This window comes from Nematostella vectensis, chromosome 6, assembly GCF_932526225.1.
Source record: "Nematostella vectensis chromosome 6, jaNemVect1.1, whole genome shotgun sequence".
Classification (NCBI taxonomy): Eukaryota; Metazoa; Cnidaria; class Anthozoa; order Actiniaria; family Edwardsiidae; genus Nematostella; species Nematostella vectensis.
The window spans coordinates 1,172,354-1,195,067 of record NC_064039.1 but is presented as its reverse complement, the minus strand read 5'-3'; the positions used below and the strand labels follow the sequence as shown (position 1 = coordinate 1,195,067).

The 22,714-nt window shown below is 47.3% G+C and overlaps 1 protein-coding gene across 1 annotated transcript in view; it reads left to right on the top strand.

The window, feature by feature from the left end:
* The window catches only part of LOC5510553 (choline dehydrogenase, mitochondrial), a 49,927-nt gene that overhangs the window by 24,707 nt on the left and 2,506 nt on the right, over positions 1-22,714 (top strand). Inside the window, exons 7-9 of the mRNA XM_048729509.1 lie at positions 14,412-14,597; positions 15,588-15,818; positions 16,401-16,602. Of these exons, the coding sequence (XP_048585466.1) occupies positions 14,412-14,597; positions 15,588-15,818; positions 16,401-16,602 (619 nt within the window). The remainder of the gene's footprint in view (positions 1-14,411; positions 14,598-15,587; positions 15,819-16,400; positions 16,603-22,714) is intronic.

Below are 22,714 nucleotides of genomic sequence, written 5' to 3'. Positions count from 1 at the left end.
GGTCATCCCCATCCAATACCCCGTATTGTTCAGGCGGGTCGAGGTCATCCCCATCCAATATCCCCTATTGTTTAGCCAGGTAGAGGTCATCCCCATCCAATATCCCGTATTGTTCAGGCGGTTAGAGGTCATCCCCATCCAATATCCCGTATTGTGCAGGCCGTTAGAGGTCATCCCCATCCAATATTTCGTATTGTTCAGGCGGTTAGAGGTCATCCCCATCCAATGTCCCGTATTGTTCAGGCGGTTAGAGGTCATCCCCATCCAATTCCTCGTATTGTTTAGCCAGGTAGAGGTCATCCCCATCCAATACCCCGGATTGTTTAGCCAGGTAGAGGTCATACCTATCCAATACCCCGTATTGTTCAGGCGGTTAGAGGTCATCCCCATCCAATACCCTGTATTTTTCAGGCGGGTAGAGGTCATCCCCATCCAATACCCCGTATTGTTTAACCAGGTAGAGGTCATCCCCATCCAATACCTCGTATTGTTTAGCCAGGTAGAGGTCATCCCCATCCAATACCTTGTATTGTTTAGCCAGGTAGAGGTCATCCCTATCCAATATCTCGTATTGTTCAGGCGGATAGAGGTCATCCCCATCCAATATCCCGTATTGTTTAGCCAGGTAGAGGTAATCTACATCCAATATCTCGTATTGTTCAGGCAGTTAGAGGTCATCCCCATCCAATACCTCGTATTGTTTAGCCAGGTAGAGGTCATCCCCATCCAATATCTCGTATTTTTCAGGCGGATAGAGGTCATCCCCATCCAATACCCCCTATTGCTTAACCAGGTAAAGGTCATCCCTATCCAATACCCCGTATTGTTTAGCCAGGTAGAGGTCATCCCCATCCAATATCCCATATTGTTTAACCAGGTAGAGGTCATCCCCATCCAATACCTCGTATTGTTTAGCCAGGTAGAGGTCATCCCCATCCAATACCTCGTATTGTTTAGCCAGGTAGAGGTCATCCCCATCCAATACCCCGGATTGTTTAGCCAGGTAGAGGTCATCCCTATCCAATACCCCGTATTGTTCAGGCGGTTAGAGGTCATCCCCATCCAATACCCCGTATTGTTTAACCAGGTAGAGGTCATCCCCATCCAATACCTCGTATTGTTTAGCCAGGTAGAGGTCATCCCCATCCAATACCTTGTATTGTTTAGCCAGGTAGAGGTCATCCCTATCCAATATCTCGTATTGTTCACGCGGATAGAGGTCATCCCCATCCAATATCCCGTATTGTTTAGCCAGGTAGAGGTCATCTACATCCAATATCTCGTATTGTTCAGGCAGTTAGAGGTCATCCCCATCCAATACCCCGTATTGTTTAGCCAGGTAGAGGTCATCCCCATCCAATATCTCGTATTTTTCGGGCGGATAGAGGTCATCCCCATCCAATACCCCCTATTGTTTAACCAGGTAGAGGTCATCCCTATCCAATACCCCGTATTTTTTAGCCAGGTAGAGGTCATCCCCATCGAATATCCCGTATTGTTCAGGCGGGTAGAGGTCATCCCCATCCAATACCTCGTATTGTTTAGCCAGGTAGAGGTCATCCCCATCCAATATCCCGTATGGTTCAGGCCTGTAGAGGTAATCCCCATCCAATATCCCGTATTGTTCAGGCGTGTAGAGGTCATCCCCATCCAATATCCCGTATTGTGCAGGCGTGTAGAGGTCATCCCCATCCACTATCCCGTATTGTTCAGGCGTGTAGAGGTCATCCCCATCCAATCTCCCGTATTGTGCAGGCGTGTAGAGGTCTTCTCCATCCAAAATCCCGTATTGTTCAGGCGTGTAGAGGTCATCCCCATCCAATATCCCGTATTGTTCAGGCGGTTAGAGGTCATCCCCATCCAATATCCCGTATTGTTTAGCCAAGTAGAGGTCATCCCTATCCAATATCCCCTATTGTTCAGGCGGTTAGAGGTCATCCCCATTCAATACCCCGTATTGTTCAGGCGGTTAGAGGTCATCCCCATCCAATATCCCTTATTGTTTAGCCAGGTAGAGTTCATCCCCATCCAATATCCCGTATTGTTCAGGCGGTTAGAGGTCATCCCCATCCAATATCTCGTATTGTGCAGGCGGCTAGAGGTCATCCCCATCCAATATTCCGTATTGTTCAGGCGGTTAGAGGTCATCCCCATCCAATGTCCCCTATTGTTGAGCCAGGTAGAGGTCATCCCCATCCAATATCCCGTATTGTTCAGGCGGTTAGAGGTCATCCCCATCCAATATCCCGTATTGTGCAGGCCGTTAGAGGTCATCCCCATCCAATATTCCGTATTGTTCAGGCGGTTAGAGGTCATCCCCATCCAATGTCCCGTATTGTTCAGGCGGTTAGAGGTCATCCCCATCCAATTCCTCGTATTGTTTAGCCAGGTAGAGGTCATCCCCATCCAATACCCCGGATTGTTTAGCCAGGTAGAGGTCATACCTATCCAATACCCCGTATTGTTCAGGCGGTTAGAGGTCATCCCCATCCAATACCCCGTATTTTTCAGGCGGTTAGAGGTCATCCCCATCCAATACCCCGTATTGTTTAACCAGGTAGAGGTCATCCCCATCCAATACCTCGTATTGTTTAGCCAGGTAGAGGTCATCCCCATCCAATACCTTGTATTGTTTAGCCAGGTAGAGGTCATCCCTATCCAATATCTCGTATTGTTCAGGCGGATAGAGGTCATCCCCATCCAATATCCCGTATTGTTTAGCCAGGTAGAGGTAATCTACATCCAATATCTCGTATTGTTCAGGCAGTTAGAGGTCATCCCCATCCAATACCCCGTATTGTTTAGCCAGGTAGAGGTCATCCCCATCCAATATCTCGTATTTTTCAGGCGGATAGAGGTCATCCCCATCCAATACCCCCTATTGTTTAACCAGGTAGAGGTCATCCCTATCCAATACCCCGTATTGTTTAGCCAGGTAGAGGTCATCCCCATCCAATATCCCGTATTGTTTAGCCAGGTAGAGGTCATCCCCATCCAATACCTCGTATTGTTTAGCCAGGTAGAGGTCATCCCCATCCAATACCTCGTATTGTTTAGCCAGGTAGAGGTCATCCCCATCCAATACCCCGGATTGTTTAGCCAGGTAGAGGTCATCCCTATCCAATACCCCGTATTGTTCAGGCGGTTAGAGGTCATCCCCATCCAATACCCCGTATTGTTTAACCAGGTAGAGGTCATCCCCATCCAATACCTCGTATTGTTTAGCCAGGTAGAGGTCATCCCCATCCAATACCTTGTATTGTTTAGCCAGGTAGAGGTCATCCCTATCCAATATCTCGTATTGTTCAGGCGGATAGAGGTCATCCCCATCCAATATCCCGTATTGTTTAGCCAGGTAGAGGTCATCTACATCCAATATCTCGTATTGTTCAGGCGTGTAGAGGTCATCCCCATCCAATATCCCGTATTGTGCAGGCGTGTAGAGGTCATCTCCATCCACTATCCCGTATTGTTCAGGCGTGTAGAGGTCATCCCCATCCAATACCTTGTATTGTTTAGCCAGGTAGAGGTCATCCCCATCCAATACCTTGTATTGTTTAGCCAGGTAGAGGTCATCCCTATCCAATATCTCGTATTGTTCAGGCGTGTAGAGGTCATCCCCATCCAATATCCCGTATTGTTTAGCCAGGTAGAGGTCATCCCCATCCAATACCTCGTATTGTTTAGCCAGGTAGAGGTCATCCCCATCCAATACCTCGTATTGTTTAGCCAGGTAGAGGTCATCCCCATCCAATACCCCGGATTGTTTAGCCAGGTAGAGGTCATCCCTATCCAATACCCCGTATTGTTCAGGCGGTTAGAGGTCATCCCCATCCAATACCCCGTATTGTTTAACCAGGTAGAGGTCATCCCCATCCAATACCTCGTATTGTTTAGCCAGGTAGAGGTCATCCCCATCCAATACCTCGTATTGTTTAGCCAGGTAGAGGTCATCCCCATCCAATACCCCGGATTGTTTAGCCAGGTAGAGGTCATCCCTATCCAATACCCCGTATTGTTCAGGCGGTTAGAGGTCATCCCCATCCAATACCCCGTATTGTTTAACCAGGTAGAGGTCATCCCCATCCAATACCTCGTATTGTTTAGCCAGGTAGAGGTCATCCCTATCCAATATCTTGTATTGTTCAGGCGGATAGAGGTCATCCCCATCCAATATCCCGTATTGTTCAGCCAGGTAGAGGTCATCTACATCCAATATCTCGTATTGTTCAGGCAGTTAGAGGTCATCCCCATCCAATACCCCGTATTGTTTAGCCAGGTATAGGTCATCCCCATCCAATACCCCGTATTGTTTAACCAGGTAGAGGTCATCCCCATCCAATACCTTGTATTGTTTAGCCAGGTAGAGGTCATCCCCATCCAATACCTTGTATTGTTTAGCCAGGTAGAGGTCATCCCTATCCAATATCTCGTATTGTTCAGGCGGATAGAGGTCATCCCCATCCACTATCCTGTATTGTTTAGCCAGGTAGAGGTCATCCCCATCCAATACCTTGTATTGTTTAGCCAGGTAGAGGTCATCCCTATCCAATATCTCGTATTGTTCAGGCGGATAGAGGTCATCCCCATCCAATATCCCGTATTGTTTAGCCAGGTAGAGGTCATCTACATCCAATATCTCGTATTGTTCAGGCAGTTAGAGGTCATCCCCATCCAATACCCCGTATTGTTTAACCAGGTAGAGGTCATCCCCATCCAATACCTTGTATTGTTTAGCCAGGTAGAGGTCATCCCCATCCAATACCTTGTATTGTTTAGCCAGGTAGAGGTCATCCCTATCCAATATCTCGTATTGTTCAGGCGGATAGAGGTCATCCCCATCCACTATCCTGTATTGTTCAGGCGGTTAGAGGTCATCTACATCCAATATCTCGTATTGTTCAGGCAGTTAGAGGTCATCCCCATCCAATACCCCGTATTGTTTAGCCAGGTAGAGGTCATCCCCATCCAATACCCCGTATTGTTTAACCAGGTAGAGGTCATCCCCATCCAATACCTTGTATTGTTTAGCCAGGTAGAGGTCATCCCCATCCAATACCTTGTATTGTTTAGCCAGGTAGAGGTCATCCCTATCCAATATCTCGTATTGTTCAGGCGGATAGAGGTCATCCCCATCCAATACCCCGTATTGTTCAGGCGGTTAGAGGTCATCCCCATCCAATACCCCGTATTGTTTAACCAGGTAGAGGTCATCCCCATCCAATACCTTGTATTGTTTAGCCAGGTAGAGGTCATCCCCATCCAATACCTTGTATTGTTTAGCCAGGTAGAGGTCATCCCTATCCAATATCTCGTATTGTTCAGGCGGATAGAGGTCATCCCCATCCACTATCCTGTATTGTTCAGGCGTGTAGAGGTCATCCCCATCCAATCTCCCGTATTGTTCAGGCGTGTAGAGGTCATCCCCATCCAATATCCCGTATTGTGCAGGCGTGTAGAGGTCATCCCCATCCACTATCCTGTATTGTTCAGGCGTGTAGAGGTCATCCCCATCCAATATCCAGTATTGTGCAGGCGTGTAGAGGTCATCTCCATCCACTATCCCGTATTGTTCAGGCGGTTAGAGGCCATCCCCATCCAATACCTTGTATTGTTTAGCCAGGTAGAGGTCATCCCCATCCAATACCTTGTATTGTTTAGCCAGGTAGAGGTCATCCCTATCCAATATCTCGTATTGTTCAGGCGGATAGAGGTCATCCCCATCCACTATCCTGTATTGTTCAGGCGTGTAGAGGTCATCCCCATCCAATATCCCGTATTGTGCAGGCGTGTAGAGGTCATCTCCATCCACTATCCCGTATTGTTCAGGCGGTTAGAGGCCATCCCCATCCAATACCTTGTATTGTTTAGCCAGGTAGAGGTCATCCCCATCCAATATCCCGTATTGTTTAGCCAGGTAGAGGTCATCCCCATCCAATACCTCGTATTGTTTAGCCAGGTAGAGGTCATCCCCATCCAATACCTCGTATTGTTTAGCCAGGTAGAGGTCATCCCCATCCAATACCCCGGATTGTTTAGCCAGGTAGAGGTCATCCCTATCCAATACCCCGTATTGTTCAGGCGGTTAGAGGTCATCCCCATCCAATACCCCGTGTTGTTTAACCAGGTAGAGGTCATCCCCATCCAATACCTCGTATTGTTTAGCCAGGTAGAGGTCATCCCCATCCAATACCTTGTATTGTTTAGCCAGGTAGAGGTCATCCCTATCCAATATCTCGTATTGTTCAGGCGGATAGAGGTCATCCCCATCCAATATCCCGTATTGTGCAGGCGTGTAGAAGTCATCCCCATCCACTATCCTGTATTGTTCAGGCGTGTAGAGGTCATCCCCATCCAATATCCCGTATTGTGCAGGCGTGTAGAGGTCATCTCCATCCACTATCCCGTATTGTTCAGGCGGTTAGAGGCCATCCCCATCCAATACCTTGTATTGTTTAGCCAGGTAGAGGTCATCCCCATCCAATACCTTGTATTGTTTAGCCAGGTAGAGGTCATCCCTATCCAATATCTCGTATTGTTCAGGCGGTTAGAGGTCATCCCCGTCCAATACCCCGTATTGTTTAACCAGGTAGAGGTCATCCCCATCCAATACCTCGTATTGTTTAGCCAGGTAGAGGTCATCCCCATCCAATACCTTGTATTGTTTAGCCAGGTAGAGGTCATCTCCATCCACTATCCCGTATTGTTCAGGCGGTTAGAGGCCATCCCCATCCAATACCTTGTATTGTTTAGCCAGGTAGAGGTCATCCCCATCCAATACCTTGTATTGTTTAGCCAGGTAGAGGTCATCCCTATCCAATATCTCGTATTGTTCAGGCGTGTAGAGGTCATCCCCATCCACTATCCTGTATTGTTCAGGCGTGTAGAGGTCATCCCCATCCAATCTCCCGTATTGTTCAGGCGTGTAGAGGTCATCCCCATCCAATATCCCGTATTGTGCAGGCGTGTAGAGGTCATCCCCATCCACTATCCTGTATTGTTCAGGCGTGTAGAGGTCATCCCCATCCAATATCCCGTATTGTGCAGGCGTGTAGAGGTCATCTCCATCCACTATCCCGTATTGTTCAGGCGGTTAGAGGCCATCCCCATCCAATACCTTGTATTGTTTAGCCAGGTAGAGGTCATCCCCATCCAATACCTTGTATTGTTTAGCCAGGTAGAGGTCATCCCTATCCAATATCTCGTATTGTTCAGGCGGATAGAGGTCATCCCCATCCAATACCCCCTATTGTTTAACCAGGTAGAGGTCATCCCTATCCAATACCCCGTATTGTTTAGCCAGGTAGAGGTCATCCCCATCCAATATCCCGTATTGTTTAGCCAGGTAGAGGTCATCCCCATCCAATATCCCGTATTGTGCAGGCGTGTAGAGGTCATCCCCATCCACTATCCTGTATTGTTCAGGCGTGTAGAGGTCATCCCTATCCAATATCCCGTATTGTGCAGGCGTGTAGAGGTCATCTCCATCCACTATCCCGTATTGTTCAGGCGGTTAGAGGCCATCCCCATCCAATACCTTGTATTGTTTAGCCAGGTAGAGGTCATCCCCATCCAATACCTTGTATTGTTTAGCCAGGTAGAGGTCATCCCCATCCAATCTCCCGTATTGTTCAGGCGTGTAGAGGTCATCCCCATCCAATATCCCGTATTGTGCAGGCGTGTAGAGGTCATCCCCATCCAATACCCCGGATTGTTTAGCCAGGTAGAGGTCATCCCTATCCAATACCCCGTATTGTTCAGGCGGTTAGAGGTCATCCCCATCCAATACCCCGTATTGTTTAACCAGGTAGAGGTCATCCCCATCCAATACCTCGTATTGTTTAGCCAGGTAGAGGTCATCCCCATCCAATACCTTGTATTGTTTAGCCAGGTAGAGGTCATCCCTATCCAATATCTCGTATTGTTCAGGCGGATAGAGGTCATCCCCATCCAATATCCCGTATTGTTTAGCCAGGTAGAGGTCATCTACATCCAATATCTCGTATTGTTCAGGCGGATAGAGGTCATCCCCATCCAATATCCCGTATTGTTTAGCCAGGTAGAGGTCATCTACATCCAATATCCCGTATTGTGCAGGCGTGTAGATGTCATCCCCATCCACTATCCTGTATTGTTCAGGCGTGTAGAGGTCATCCCCATCCAATATCCCGTATTGTGCAGGCGTGTAGAGGCCATCTCCATTCTTTATCCCGTATTGTTTAGCCAGGTAGAGGTCATCCCCATCCACTATCCTGTATTGTTCAGGCGTGTAGAGGTCATCCCCATCCAATACCCCGTATTGTTCAGGCGGTTAGAGGTCATCCCCATCCAATACCCCGTATTGTTTAACCAGGTAGAGGTCATCCCCATCCAATACCTCGTATTGTTTAGCCAGGTAGAGGTCATCCCCATCCAATACCTTGTATTGTTTAGCCAGGTAGAGGTCATCCCTATCCAATATCTCGTATTGTTCAGGCGGATAGAGGTCATCCCCATCCAATATCCCGTATTGTTTAGCCAGGTAGAGGTCATCTACATCCAATATCTCGTATTGTTCAGGCGGTTAGAGGCCATCCCCATCCAATACCTTGTATTGTTTAGCCAGGTAGAGGTCATCCCCATCCAATACCTTGTATTGTTTAGCCAGGTAGAGGTCATCCCTATCCAATATCTCGTATTGTTCAGGCGGATAGAGGTCATCCCCATCCAATATCCCGTATTGTTTAGCCAGGTAGAGGTCATCTACATCCAATATCTCGTATTGTTTAGCCAGGTAGAGGTCATCCCCATCCAATATCCCGTATTGTGCAGGCGTGTAGAGGTCATCTCCATCCACTATCCCGTATTGTTCAGGCGTGTAGAGGTCATCCCCATCCAATACCTTGTATTGTTTAGCCAGGTAGAGGTCATCCCCATCCAATACCTTGTATTGTTTAGCCAGGTAGAGGTCATCCCTATCCAATATCTCGTATTGTTCAGGCGGATAGAGGTCATCCCCATCCAATATCCCGTATTGTTTAGCCAGGTAGAGGTCATCTACATCCAATATCTCGTATTGTTCAGGCAGTTAGAGGTCATCCCTATCCAATACCCCGTATTGTTTAGCCAGGTAGAGGTCATCCCCATCGAATATCCCGTATCGTTAAGGCGGGTAGAGGTCATCCCCATCCAATACCTCGTCATGTTTAGCCAGGTAGAGGTCATCCCCATCCAATATCCCGTATTGTTCAGGCGTGTAGAGGTAATCCCCATCCAATATCCCGTATTGTTCAGGCGTGTAGAGGTCATCCCCATCCAATATCCCGTATTGTTTAGCCAGGTAGAGGTCATCTACATCCAATATCTCGTATTGTTCAGGCAGTTAGAAGTCATCCCCATCCAATACCCCGTATTGTTTAGCCAGGTAGAGGTCATCCCCATCCAATATCTCGTATTTTTTAGGCGGATAGAGGTCATCCCCATCCAATACCCCCTATTGTTTAACCAGGTAGAGGTCATCCCTATCCAATACCCCGTATTGTTTAGCCAGGTAGAGGTCATCCCCATCGAATATCCCGTATCGTTCAGGCGGGTAGAGGTCATCCCCATCCAATACCTCGTATTGTTTAGCCAGGTAGAGGTCATCCCCATCCAATATCCCGTATTGTTCAGGCGTGTAGAGGTAATCCCCATCCAATATCCCGTATTGTTAAGGCGTGTAGAGGTCATCCCCATCCAATATCCCGTATTGTGCAGGCGTGTAGAGGTCATCTCCATCCACTATCCCGTATTGTTCAGGCGTGTAGAGGTCATCCCCATCCAATACCTTGTATTGTTTAGCCAGGTAGAGGTCATCCCCATCCAATACCTTGTATTGTTTAGCCAGGTAGAGGTCATCCCTATCCAATATCTCGTATTGTTCAGGCGTGTAGAGGTCATCCCCATCCACTATCCTGTATTGTTCAGGCGTGTAGAGGTCATCCCCATCCAATCTTCTCCCGTATTGTTCAGGCGTGTAGAGGTCATCCCCATCCAATATCCCGTATTGTGCAGGCGTGTAGAGGTCATCCCCATCCACTATCCTGTGTTGTTCAGGCGTGTAGAGGTCATCCCCATCCAATATCCCGTATTGTGCAGGCGTGTAGAGGTCATCTCCATCCACTATCCCGTATTGTTCAGGCGGTTAGAGGCCATCCCCATCCAATACCTTGTATTGTTTAGCCAGGTAGAGGTCATCCCCATCCAATACCTTGTATTGTTTAGCCAGGTAGAGGTCATCCCTATCCAATATCTCGTATTGTTCAGGCGGATAGAGGTCATCCCCATCCAATATCCCGTATTGTTTAGCCAGGTAGAGGTCATCTACATCCAATATCTCGTATTGTTCAGGCAGTTAGAGGTCATCCCCATCCAATACCCCGTATTGTTTAGCCAGGTAGAGGTCATCCCCATCCAATATCTCGTATTTTTCAGGCGGATAGAGGTCATCCCCATCCAATACCCCCTATTGTTTAATCAGGTAGAGGTCATCCCTATCCAATACCCCGTATTGTTTAGCCAGGTAGAGGTCATCCCCACCGAATATCCCGTATCGTTCAGGCGGGTAGAGGTCATCCCCATCCAATACCTCGTATTGTTTAGCCAGGTAGAGGTCATCCCCATCCAATATCCCGTATTGTTCAGGCGTGTAGAGGTAATCCCCATCCAATATCCCGTATTGTTCAGGCGTGTAGAGGTCATCCCCATCCAATATCCCGTATTGTGCAGGCGTGTAGAGGTCATCTCCATCCACTATCCCGTATTGTTCAGGCGTGTAGAGGTCATCCCCATCCAATCTCCCGTATTGTGCAGGCGTGTAGAGGTCTTCTCCATCCAAAATCCCGTATTGTTCAGGCGTGTAGAGGTCATCCCCATCCAATATCCCGTATTGTTCAGGCGGTTAGAGGTCATCCCCATCCAATATCCCGTATTGTTTAGCCAAGTAGAGGTCATCCCTATCCAATATCCCCTATTGTTCAGGCGATTAGAGGTCATCCCCATTCAATACCCCGTATTGTTCATGCGGTTAGAGGTCATCCCCATCCAATATCCCTTATTGTTTAGCCAGGTAGAGTTCATCCCCATCCAATATCCCGTATTGTTCAGGCGGTTAGAGGTCATCCCCATCCAATATCTCGTATTGTGCAGGCGGCTACAGGTCATCCCCATCCAATATTCCGTATTGTTCAGGCGGTTAGAGGTCATCCCCATCCAATGTCCCCTATTGTTTAGCCAGGTAGAGGTCATCCCCATCCAATATCCCGTATTGTTCAGGCGGTTAGAGGTTATCCCCATCCAATATCCCGTATTGTGCAGGCTGTTAGAGGTCATCCCCATCCAATATTCCGTATTGTTCAGGCGGTTAGAGGTCATCCCCATCCAATGTCCCGTATTGTTCAGGCGGTTAGAGGTCATCCCCATCCAATTCCTCGTATTGTTTAGCCAGGTAGAGGTCATCCCCATCCAATACCCCGGATTGTTTAGCCAGGTAGAGGTCATACCTATCCAATACCCCGTATTGTTCAGGCGGTTAGAGGTCATCCCCATCCAATACCCCGTATTTTTCAGGCGGGTAGAGGTCATCCCCATCCAATACCCCGTATTGTTTAACCAGGTAGAGGTCATCCCCATCCAATACCTCGTATTGTTTAGCCAGGTAGAGGTCATCCCCATCCAATACCTTGTATTGTTTAGCCAGGTAGAGGTCATCCCTATCCAATATCTCGTATTGTTCAGGCGGATAGAGGTCATCCCCATCCAATATCCCGTATTGTTTAGCCAGGTAGAGGTAATCTACATCCAATATCTCGTATTGTTCAGGCAGTTAGAGGTCATCCCCATCCAATACCCCGTATTGTTTAGCCAGGTAGAGGTCATCCCCATCCAATATCTCGTATTTTTCAGGCGGATAGAGGTCATCCCCATCCAATACCCCCTATTGTTTAACCAGGTAGAGGTCATCCCTATCCAATACCCCGTATTGTTTAGCCAGGTAGAGGTCATCCCCATCCAATATCCCGTATTGTTTAGCCAGGTAGAGGTCATCCCCATCCAATACCTCGTATTGTTTAGCCAGGTAGAGGTCATCCCCATCCAATACCTCGTATTGTTTAGCCAGGTAGAAGTCATCCCCATCCAATACCCTGGATTGTTTAGCCAGGTAGAGGTCATCCCTATCCAATACCCCGTATTGTTCAGGCGGTTAGAGGTCATCCCCATCCAATACCCCGTATTGTTTAACCAGGTAGAGGTCATCCCCATCCAATACTCCGTATTGTTTAGCCAGGTAGAGGTCATCCCCATCCAATACCTTGTATTGTTTAGCCAGGTAGAGGTCATCCCTATCCAATATCTCGTATTGTTCAGGCGGATAGAGGTCATCCCCATCCAATATCCCGTATTGTTAAGCCAGGTAGAGGTCATCTACATCCAATATCTCGTATTGTTCAGGCAGTTAGAGGTCATCCCCATCCAATACCCCGTATTGTTTAGCCAGGTAGAGGTCATCCCCATCCAATATCTCGTATTTTTCAGGCGGATAGAGGTCATCCCCATCCAATACCCCCTATTGTTTAACCAGGTAGAGGTCATCCCTATCCAATACCCCGTATTGTTTAGCCAGGTAGAGGTCATCCCCATCGAATATCCCGTATTGTTCAGGCGGGTAGAGGTCATCCCCATCCAATACTTCGTATTGTTTAGCCAGGTAGAGGTCATCCCCATCCAATACCCCGTATTGTTCAGGCGTGTAGAGGTAATCCCCATCCAATATCCCGTATTGTTCAGGCGTGTAGAGGTCATCCCCATCCAATATCCCGTATTGTGCAGGCGTGTAGAGGTCATCCCCATCCACTATCCCGTATTGTTCAGGCGTGTAGAGGTCATCCCCATCCAATCTCCCGTATTGTGCAGGCGTGTAGAGGTCTTCTCCATCCAAAATCCTGTATTGTTCAGGCGTGTAGAGGTCATCCCCATCCAATATCCCGTATTGTTCAGGCGGTTAGAGGTCATCCCCATCCAATATCCCGTATTGTTTAGCCAAGTAGAGGTCATCCCTATCCAATATCCCCTATTGTTCAGGCGGTTAGAGGTCATCCCCATTCAATACCCCGTATTGTTCAGGCGGTTAGAGGTCATCCCCATCCAATATCCCTTATTGTTTAGCCAGGTAGAGTTCATCCCCATCCAATATCCCGTATTGTTCAGGCGGTTAGAGGTCATCCCCATCCAATATCTCGTATTGTGCAGGCGGCTAGAGGTCATCCCCATCCAATATTCCATATTGTTCAGGCGGTTAGAGGTCATCCCCATCCAATGTCCCGTATTGTTCAGGCGGTTAGAGGTCATCCCCATCCAATATTCCGTATTGTTCAGGCGGTTAGAGGTCATCCCCATCCAATATTCCGTATTGTTCAGGCGGATCGAGGTCATCCCCATCCAATATCCCATATTGTTCAGGCGTGTAGAGGTCATCCCCATCTAATATCCCGTATTGTTCAGGCGTGTAGAGGTCATCCCCATCCAATATCCCGTATTGTGCAGGCGTGTAGAGGTCATCCCCATCCACTATCCTGTATTGTTCAGGCGTGTAGAGGTCATCCCCATCCAATCTCCTTTATTGTTCAGGCGGTTAGAGGTCATCCCCATCCAATATCTCGTATTGTTCAGGCGGTTACAGGTCATCCCCATCCAATATCCCCTATTGTTCAGGCGGTTAGAGGCCATCCCCATCCAATCTCCCGTATTGTGCAGGCGTGTAGAGGTCATCCCCATCCAATATCCCGTATTGTTCAGGCGGTTAGAGGTCATCCCCATCCAATATCCTGTATTGTGCAGGCGGTTAGAGGTCATCCCCATCCAATATCCCGTATTGGGCAGGCGGTTAGAGGTCATCCCCATCCAATATCCCGTATTGTGCAGGCAGGAAGGATTGATCCCCATCCAATATCCCGTATTGTTCAGGCGGTTAGAGGTCATCCCCATCCAATATCCCGTATTGTGCAGGCGGTTAGAGGTCATCCCCATCCAATATCCCGTATTGTTCAGGCAGGAAGGATTGATCCCCATCCAACATTCCGTATTGTGCATGTGGGAAGGGGTCACCCAACCGACCCCCTCCATAGAATGTTAAAAAGATGGTACTTCCAAATTTAGTCTGGCTTTTTATGCTTATATTGCCTACTGCTTGAAGAATATCCATCTAACTAATCATTTCTTAGTGAAAATGCTAAAGTCTATTTAAACAAATAATTACAAACAGCCATCCACGATTAGTTGGTATCAGTTAGTGTGATACTTAATAACGATATTTTATTGGAAGTATCTCTATGACTCCCCCAAATTGGTTGGCGCTTTTCAGTTTAATATATCAAGCGTCACAATTTGTACTCTAGATCAGAAGAGTGAGAGCAAAGAAAGAAGTCATTATATCCGGAGGGGCCATCAACTCGCCTCAGCTCCTAATGTTATCAGGAGTCGGAAACGCTGAGGAACTCACTCGTCTTGGGATACCTGTGGTGGTAAATCTCCCAGGTGTGGGTGAAAATTTACAGGACCATCTTGAAATGTACATCCAACAGGTACGTTATTGTAGCGGCAGATAACACCATGAAATATATATGTTGATGGCAGATGACACTATGGTAGATGTATGATGATTATGAAAGATTACTCCATGATAGATGTATTATGATGAACTAAGATGACACCATGGTAGATGTTTTATGATGAAGAAAAATGACACTGGTAGATGTATTATGATAAAGAAAGATGACACCATAGTAGATGTATTATGATGAAGAAAGATGACGCCATGGTAGATGTATGATGATGGCAGATGACACCATGGTAGATGTATGATAATGGAAGATGACACCATGGTAGATGTATGATGATGAAATATGTCACCATGGTAGATGTATTATGATGAAAGATGACACCATGGTAGATGTATGATGATGGAAGATGACACCATGATAGATGTATGATGATGGAAGATGACTCCATGGTAGATGTATGATGAAGAATAATGACACCATGGTAGATGTCACCATGGTAGATGTATGATGATGGAAGATGACACCATGGTAGATGTATGATTATGGAAGATGACACCATGGTAGATGTATGATGATGGACAATGACACCATGGTAGATGTATGATGATGATGGAAGATGACACCATGGTAGATGTATGATGGTGGAAGATGACACCATGGAAGATGTATGATGATGGAAGATGACACCATGGTAGATGTATGATGATGGAAGATGACACCATGATAGATGTATGATGATGGAAGATGACTCCATGATAGATGTATGATGATGGAAGGTGACACCATGGTAGATGTATGATGATGGAAGATGACACCATTGTAGATGTATCATGATGAAGAAAGATGACACCATGGTAGATGTATGATGATGGAAGATGACACCATGGTAGATGTATGATGATGGGCGATGACACCGTGGTAGATGTATGATGATGGAAGATAACACCTCAGTAAATGAATTGTAGTATTGAATATACTACCGATTATCATATATATTTTTTCTGACTCTAGGAATGCAAAAAGCCACTGACACTGTACAGCGCTCAAAAGCTAATGAACATGATTCCAATTGGCATCCGCTGGTTCCTATTCCAAACAGGGCTTGGTGCTAGTGCCCATCTCGAGGCAGGGGGATTCATAAGGAGCAGAGAGGGGGTACCACACCCAGACATCCAGTTCCACTTTCTACCTTCAGGGGTAATTGATCATGGAAGAACACCCATCGACAGACATGCATACCAGGTAGCCGATTATGCCAATTTCTTGTTGTTCCTCAAGTGTTAATAACCTAGGAATGTATCACGGAACACTCAAGTTGTTATTATTTCCGGTTTTTTAATGAGATGTGAATTCCAGGTAAGCTCACATCCTCACACACGGATAACAATTAAAATTTTATGCCTGATTTTGACTTTTACAAATTTAAGTAAGCCTGTATACAGGGAAAACTCAGATTTCTATGTGCAGGTGATGTTGATATTCAGGGACTACTGCTAGGAACCACTGTTGTATTTAAATAATAAGGATTTTACATTGAAAAGCACTCAAAATATATTTATTCATAACTCGACGAAAGTTACTCAAGAACAGTAAACAAGCGAAGGAAGAAATCGATCAACATTACTATTTAAAGAGTACTCCAAAAACGTGATAAAATATGGTCAAGGGAAACGAAATAGTTGAAGTAAGCGGCGAGCTCAAGGATTTTTAATTTTAAGTTATCCATGCTCGAGTTTTCGGGCATCTGAAGTAAAAATGGTAAACCTATTGCTTGCTAGATAAGACTGGAAAGCCTAATGTCCTACTTTACCACATCCCTTTCAGCTTCACGTAGGGAGCATGCGCTCTCAAAGCAAAGGTTATGTAAAGCTGAAGTCCCCAAATGCCTATGATCATCCAATCATCGACTTTAACTACATGTCAACAGAGGATGATTGGCAGGAGATGCGCGCATGCGTGAGACTGTCACGTGAGATCTTTGCCCAGAAGGCATTTGAGCCATTCCGTGGGGACGAAATGAGACCCGGTAAGCCTCACTAGCGTCATGCATCTCTCATAAGACCCGGTATGCATCACTAGCCTCATGCATCTCTCATAAGACCCGGTAAGCCTCACTAGCCTCATGCATCTCTCATAAGACCCGGTAAGCCTCACTAGCCTCATGCATCTAAATCTCTCATAAGACCCGGTATGCAACACTAGCCTCATGCATCTAAATCTCTCATAAGACCCGGTAAGCCTCACTAGCCTCATGCATCTAAATCTCTCATAAGACCCGGTATGCAACACTAGCCTCATGCATCTAAATCTCTCATAAGACCCGTTATGCAACACTAGCCTCATGCATCTCTCATAAGACCCGGTATGCATCACTAGCCTCATGCATCTCTCATAAGACCCGGTATGCATCACTAGCCTCATGCATCTCTCATAAGACCCGGTAAGCCTCACTAGCCTCATGCATCTAAATCTCTTATAAGACCCGTTATGCAACACTAGCCTCATGCATCTCTCATAAGACCCGGTATGCATCACTAGCCTCATGCATCTCTCATAAGACCCAGTATGCATCACTAGCCTCATGCATCTCTCATAAGACCCGGTAAGCCTCACTAGCCTCATGCATCTCTCATAAGACCCGGTAAGCCTCACTAGCCTCATGCATCTCTCATAAGACCCGGTATGCATCACTAGCCTCATGCATCTCTCATAAGACCCGGTATGCATCACTAGCCTCATGCATCTCTCATAAGACCCGGTATGCATCACTAGCCTCATGCATCTAAATCTCTCATAAGACCCGGTAAGCCTCACTAGCCTCATGCATCTAAATCTCTCATAAGTCCCTGTATGCATCACTAGCCTCATGCATCTCTCATAAGACCCGGTATGCATCACTAGCCTCATGCATCTCTCATAAGACCCGGTAAGCCTCACTAGCCTCATGCATCTCTCATAAGACCCGGTAAGCCTCACTAGCCTCATGCATCTAAATCTCTCATGAGACCCGGTATGCATCACTAGCCTCATGCATCTAAATCTCTCATGAGACCCGGTATGCATCACTAGCCTCATGCATCTCTCATAAGACCCGGTAAGCCTCACTAGCCTCATGCATCTCTCATAAGACCCGGTATGCATCACTAGCCTCATGCATCTCTCATAAGACCCGGTAAGCCTCACTATCCTCATGCATCTCTCATAAGACCCGGTAAGCCTCACTATCCTCATGCATCTCTCATAAGACCCGGTAAGCCTCACTAGCCTCATGCATCTCTCATAAGACCCGGTAAGCCTCACTAGCCTCATGCATCTCTCATAAGACCCGGTATGCATCACTAGCCTCATGCATCTCTCATAAGACCCGGTAAGCCTCACTAGCCTCATGCATCTCTCATAAGACCCGGTATGCATCACTAACCTCATGTATCTCTCATAAGACCCGGTAAGCCTCACTATCCTCATGCATCTCTCATAAGACCCGGTATGCATCACTAGCCTCATGCATCTCTCATAAGACCCGGTAAGCCTCACTAGCCTCATGCATCTCTCATAAGACCCGGTATGCATCACTAACCTCATGTATCTCTCATAAGACCCGGTAAGCCTCACTATCCTCATGCATCTCTCATAAGACCCGGTATGCATCACTAGCCTCATGCATCTCTCATAAGACCCGGTAAGCCTCACTAGCCTCATGCATCTCTCATAAGACCCAGTAAGCCTCACTATTCTCATGCATCTCTCATGAGACCCGGTAAGCCTCACTAGCCTCATGCATCTCTCATAAGACCCGGTAAGCATAACTAGCCTCATGCATCTCTCATAAGACCCGGTGAGCATCACTAGCCTCATGCATCTCTCATAAGACCCGGTATGCCTCACTAGCCTCATGCATCTCTCATAAGACCCGGTATGCATCACTAGCCTCATGCATCTCTCATAAGACCCGGTGAGCATCACTAGCCTCATGCATCTCTCATAAGACCCGGTATGCATCACTAGCCTCATGCATCTCTCATAAGACCCGGTGAGCATCACTAGCCTCATGCATCTCTCATGAGACCCGGTATGCATCACTAACCTCATGCATCTCTCATAAGACCCGGTAAGCCTCACTAGCCTCATGCATCTCTCATGAGACCCGGTATGCATCACTAACTTCATGCATCTCTCATGAGACCTGGTATGCATCACTAGCCTCATGCATCTCTCATAAGACCCGGTAAGCATAACTAGCCTCATGCATCTCTCATAAGACCCGGTATGCATCACTAGCCTCATGCATCTCTCATAAGACCCGGTAAGCCTCACTATCCTCATGCATCTCTCATAAGACCCGGTATGCATCACTAACCTCATGTATCTCTCATTAAACCCGGTAAGCATCACTAGCCTCATGCATCTCTCATGAGACCCGGTATGCATCACTAGCCTCATGCATCTCTCATAAGACCCGGTAAGCCTCACTATCCTCATGCATCTCTCATAAGACCCGGTATGCATCACTATCCTCATGCATCTCTCATAAGACCCGGTATGCCTCACTATCCTCATGCATCTCTCATGAGACCCGGTATGCATCACTAGCCTCATGCATCTCTCATAAGACCCGGTATGCAACACTAGCCTCATGCATCTCTCATAAGACCCGGTATGCCTCACTATCCTCATGCATCTCTCATAAGACCCGGTATGCATCACTAACCTCATGCATCTCTCATAAGACCCGGTAAGCATCACTAGCCTCATGCATCTCTCATAAGACCCGGTAAGCCTCACTAGCCTCATGCATCTCTCATAAGACCCGGTAAGCATAACTAGCCTCATGCATCTCTCATAAGACCCGGTAAGCCTCACTATCCTCATGCATCTCTCATAAGACCCGGTATGCATCACTAGCCTCATGCATCTCTCATAAGACCCGGTAAGCATCACTAGCCTCATGCATCTCTCATAAGACCCGGTAAGCCTCACTATCCTCATGCATCTCTCATAAGACCCGGTATGCATCACTAGCCTCATGCATCTCTCATAAGACCCGGTAAGCATCACTAGCCTCATGCATCTCTCATAAGACCCGGTAAGCCTCACTAGCCTCATGCATCTCTCATAAGACCCGGTAAGCCTCACTAGCCTCATGCATCTCTCATGAGACCCGGTATGCATCACTAGCCTCATGCCTCCTCATAAGACCCGGTATGCATCACTAACCTCATGTATCTCTCATTAAACCCGGTAAGCATCACTAGCCTCATGCATCTCTCATAAGACCCGGTAAGCCTCACTATCCTCCTGCATCTCTCATAAGACCCGGTAAGCCTCACTAGCCTCATGCATCTCTCATAAGACCCGGTATGCAACACTAGCCTCATGCATCTCTCATAAGACCCGGTATGCATCACTAGCCTCATGCATCTCTCATAAGACCCGGTATGCATCACTAACCTCATGCATCTCTCATAAGACCCGGTAAGCCTCACTATCCTCATGCATCTCTCATAAGACCCGGTAAGCATCACTAGCCTCATGCATCTCTCATGAGACCCGGTATGCATCACTAGCCTCATGCATCTCTCATAAGACCCGGTAAGCCTCACTATCCTCATGCATCTCTCATAAGACCCGGTATGCAACACTAGCCTCATGCATCTCTCATAAGACCCGGTATGCATCACTAGCCTCATGCATCTCTCATAAGACCCGGTAAGCCTCACTATCCTCATGCATCTCTCATAAGACCCGGTATGCATCACTAGCCTCATGCATCTCTCATAAGACCCAGTAAGCCTCACTAGCCTCATGCATCTCTCATAAGACCCAGTAAGCCTCACTAGCCTCATGCATCTCTCATAAGACCCAGTAAGCCTCACTAGCCTCACTAGCCTCATGCATCTCTCATAAGACCCAGTAAGCCTCACTAGCCTCACTATCCTCATGCATCTCTCATAAGACCCGGTATGCATCACTAGCCTCATGCATCTCTCATAAGACCCGGTAAGCCTCACTATCCTCATGCATCTCTCATAAGACCCGGTATGCATCACTAGCCTCATGCATCTCTCATAAGACCCGGTAAGCCTCACTATCCTCATGCATCTCTCATAAGACCCGGTATGCATCACTAGCCTCATGCATCTCTCATAAGACCCAGTAAGCCTCACTAGCCTCATGCATCTCTCATAAGACCCAGTAAGCCTCACTAGCCTCATGCATCTCTCATAAGACCCGGTAAGCCTCACTAGCCTCATGCATCTCTCATAAGACCCAGTAAGCCTCACTAGCCTCATGCATCTCTCATAAGACCCAGTAAGCCTCACTAGCCTCATGCATCTCTCATAAGACCCGGTAAGCCTCACTAGCCTCATGCATCTCTCATAAGACCCGGTAAGCCTCACTATCCTCATGCATCTCTCATAAGACCTGGTATGCAACACTAGCCTCATGCATCTCTCATAAGACCCGGTAAGCCTCACTAGCCTCATGCATCTTTCATAAGACCCGGTATGCATCACTAGCCTCATGCATCTCTCATAAGACCCGGTATGCATCACTAGCCTCATGCATCTCTCATAAGACCCAGTAAGCCTCACTATCCTCATGCATCTCTCATAAGACCCGGTATGCATCACTAGCCTCATGCATCTCTCATAAGACCCGGTAAGCCTCACTAGCCTCATGCATCTAAATCTCTCATGAGACCCGGTATGCATCACTAGCCTCATGCATCTCTCATAAGACCCGGTAAGCATCACTAGCCTCATGCATCTCTCATAAGACCCGGTAAGCCTCACTATCCTCATGCATCTCTCATAAGACCCGGTATGCATCACTAGCCTCATGCATCTCTCATAAGACCCGGTAAGCATCACTAGCCTCATGCATCTCTCATAAGACCCGGTAAGCCTCACTAGCCTCATGCATCTCTCATGAGACCCGGTATGCATCACTAGCCTCATGCATCTCTCATAAGACCCGGTATGCATCACTAACCTCATGTATCTCTCATTAAACCCGGTAAGCATCACTAGCCTCATGCATCTCTCATAAGACCCGGTAAGCCTCACTATCCTCATGCATCTCTCATAAGACCCGGTAAGCCTCACTAGCCTCATGCATCTCTCATAAGACCCGGTATGCAACACTAGCCTCATGCATCTCTCATAAGACCCGGTATGCATCACTAGCCTCATGCATCTCTCATAAGACCCGGTATGCATCACTAACCTCATGCATCTCTCATAAGACCCGGTAAGCCTCACTATCCTCATGCATCTCTCATAAGACCCGGTAAGCATCACTAGCCTCATGCATCTCTCATGAGACCCGGTATGCATCACTAGCCTCATGCATCTCTCATAAGACCCGGTAAGCCTCACTATCCTCATGCATCTCTCATAAGACCCGGTATGCAACACTAGCCTCATGCATCTCTCATAAGACCCGGTATGCATCACTAGCCTCATGCATCTCTCATAAGACCCGGTAAGCCTCACTATCCTCATGCATCTCTCATAAGACCCGGTATGCATCACTAGCCTCATGCATCTCTCATAAGACCCAGTAAGCCTCACTAGCCTCATGCATCTCTCATAAGACCCAGTAAGCCTCACTAGCCTCATGCATCTCTCATAAGACCCAGTAAGCCTCACTAGCCTCACTAGCCTCATGCATCTCTCATAAGACCCAGTAAGCCTCACTAGCCTCACTATCCTCATGCATCTCTCATAAGACCCGGTATGCATCACTAGCCTCATGCATCTCTCATAAGACCCGGTAAGCCTCACTATCCTCATGCATCTCTCATAAGACCCGGTATGCATCACTAGCCTCATGCATCTCTCATAAGACCCGGTAAGCCTCACTATCCTCATGCATCTCTCATAAGACCCGGTATGCATCACTAGCCTCATGCATCTCTCATAAGACCCAGTAAGCCTCACTAGCCTCATGCATCTCTCATAAGACCCAGTAAGCCTCACTAGCCTCATGCATCTCTCATAAGACCCAGTAAGCCTCACTAGCCTCATGCATCTCTCATAAGACCCAGTAAGCCTCACTAGCCTCATGCATCTCTCATAAGACCCGGTAAGCCTCACTAGCCTCATGCATCTCTCATAAGACCCGGTAAGCCTCAC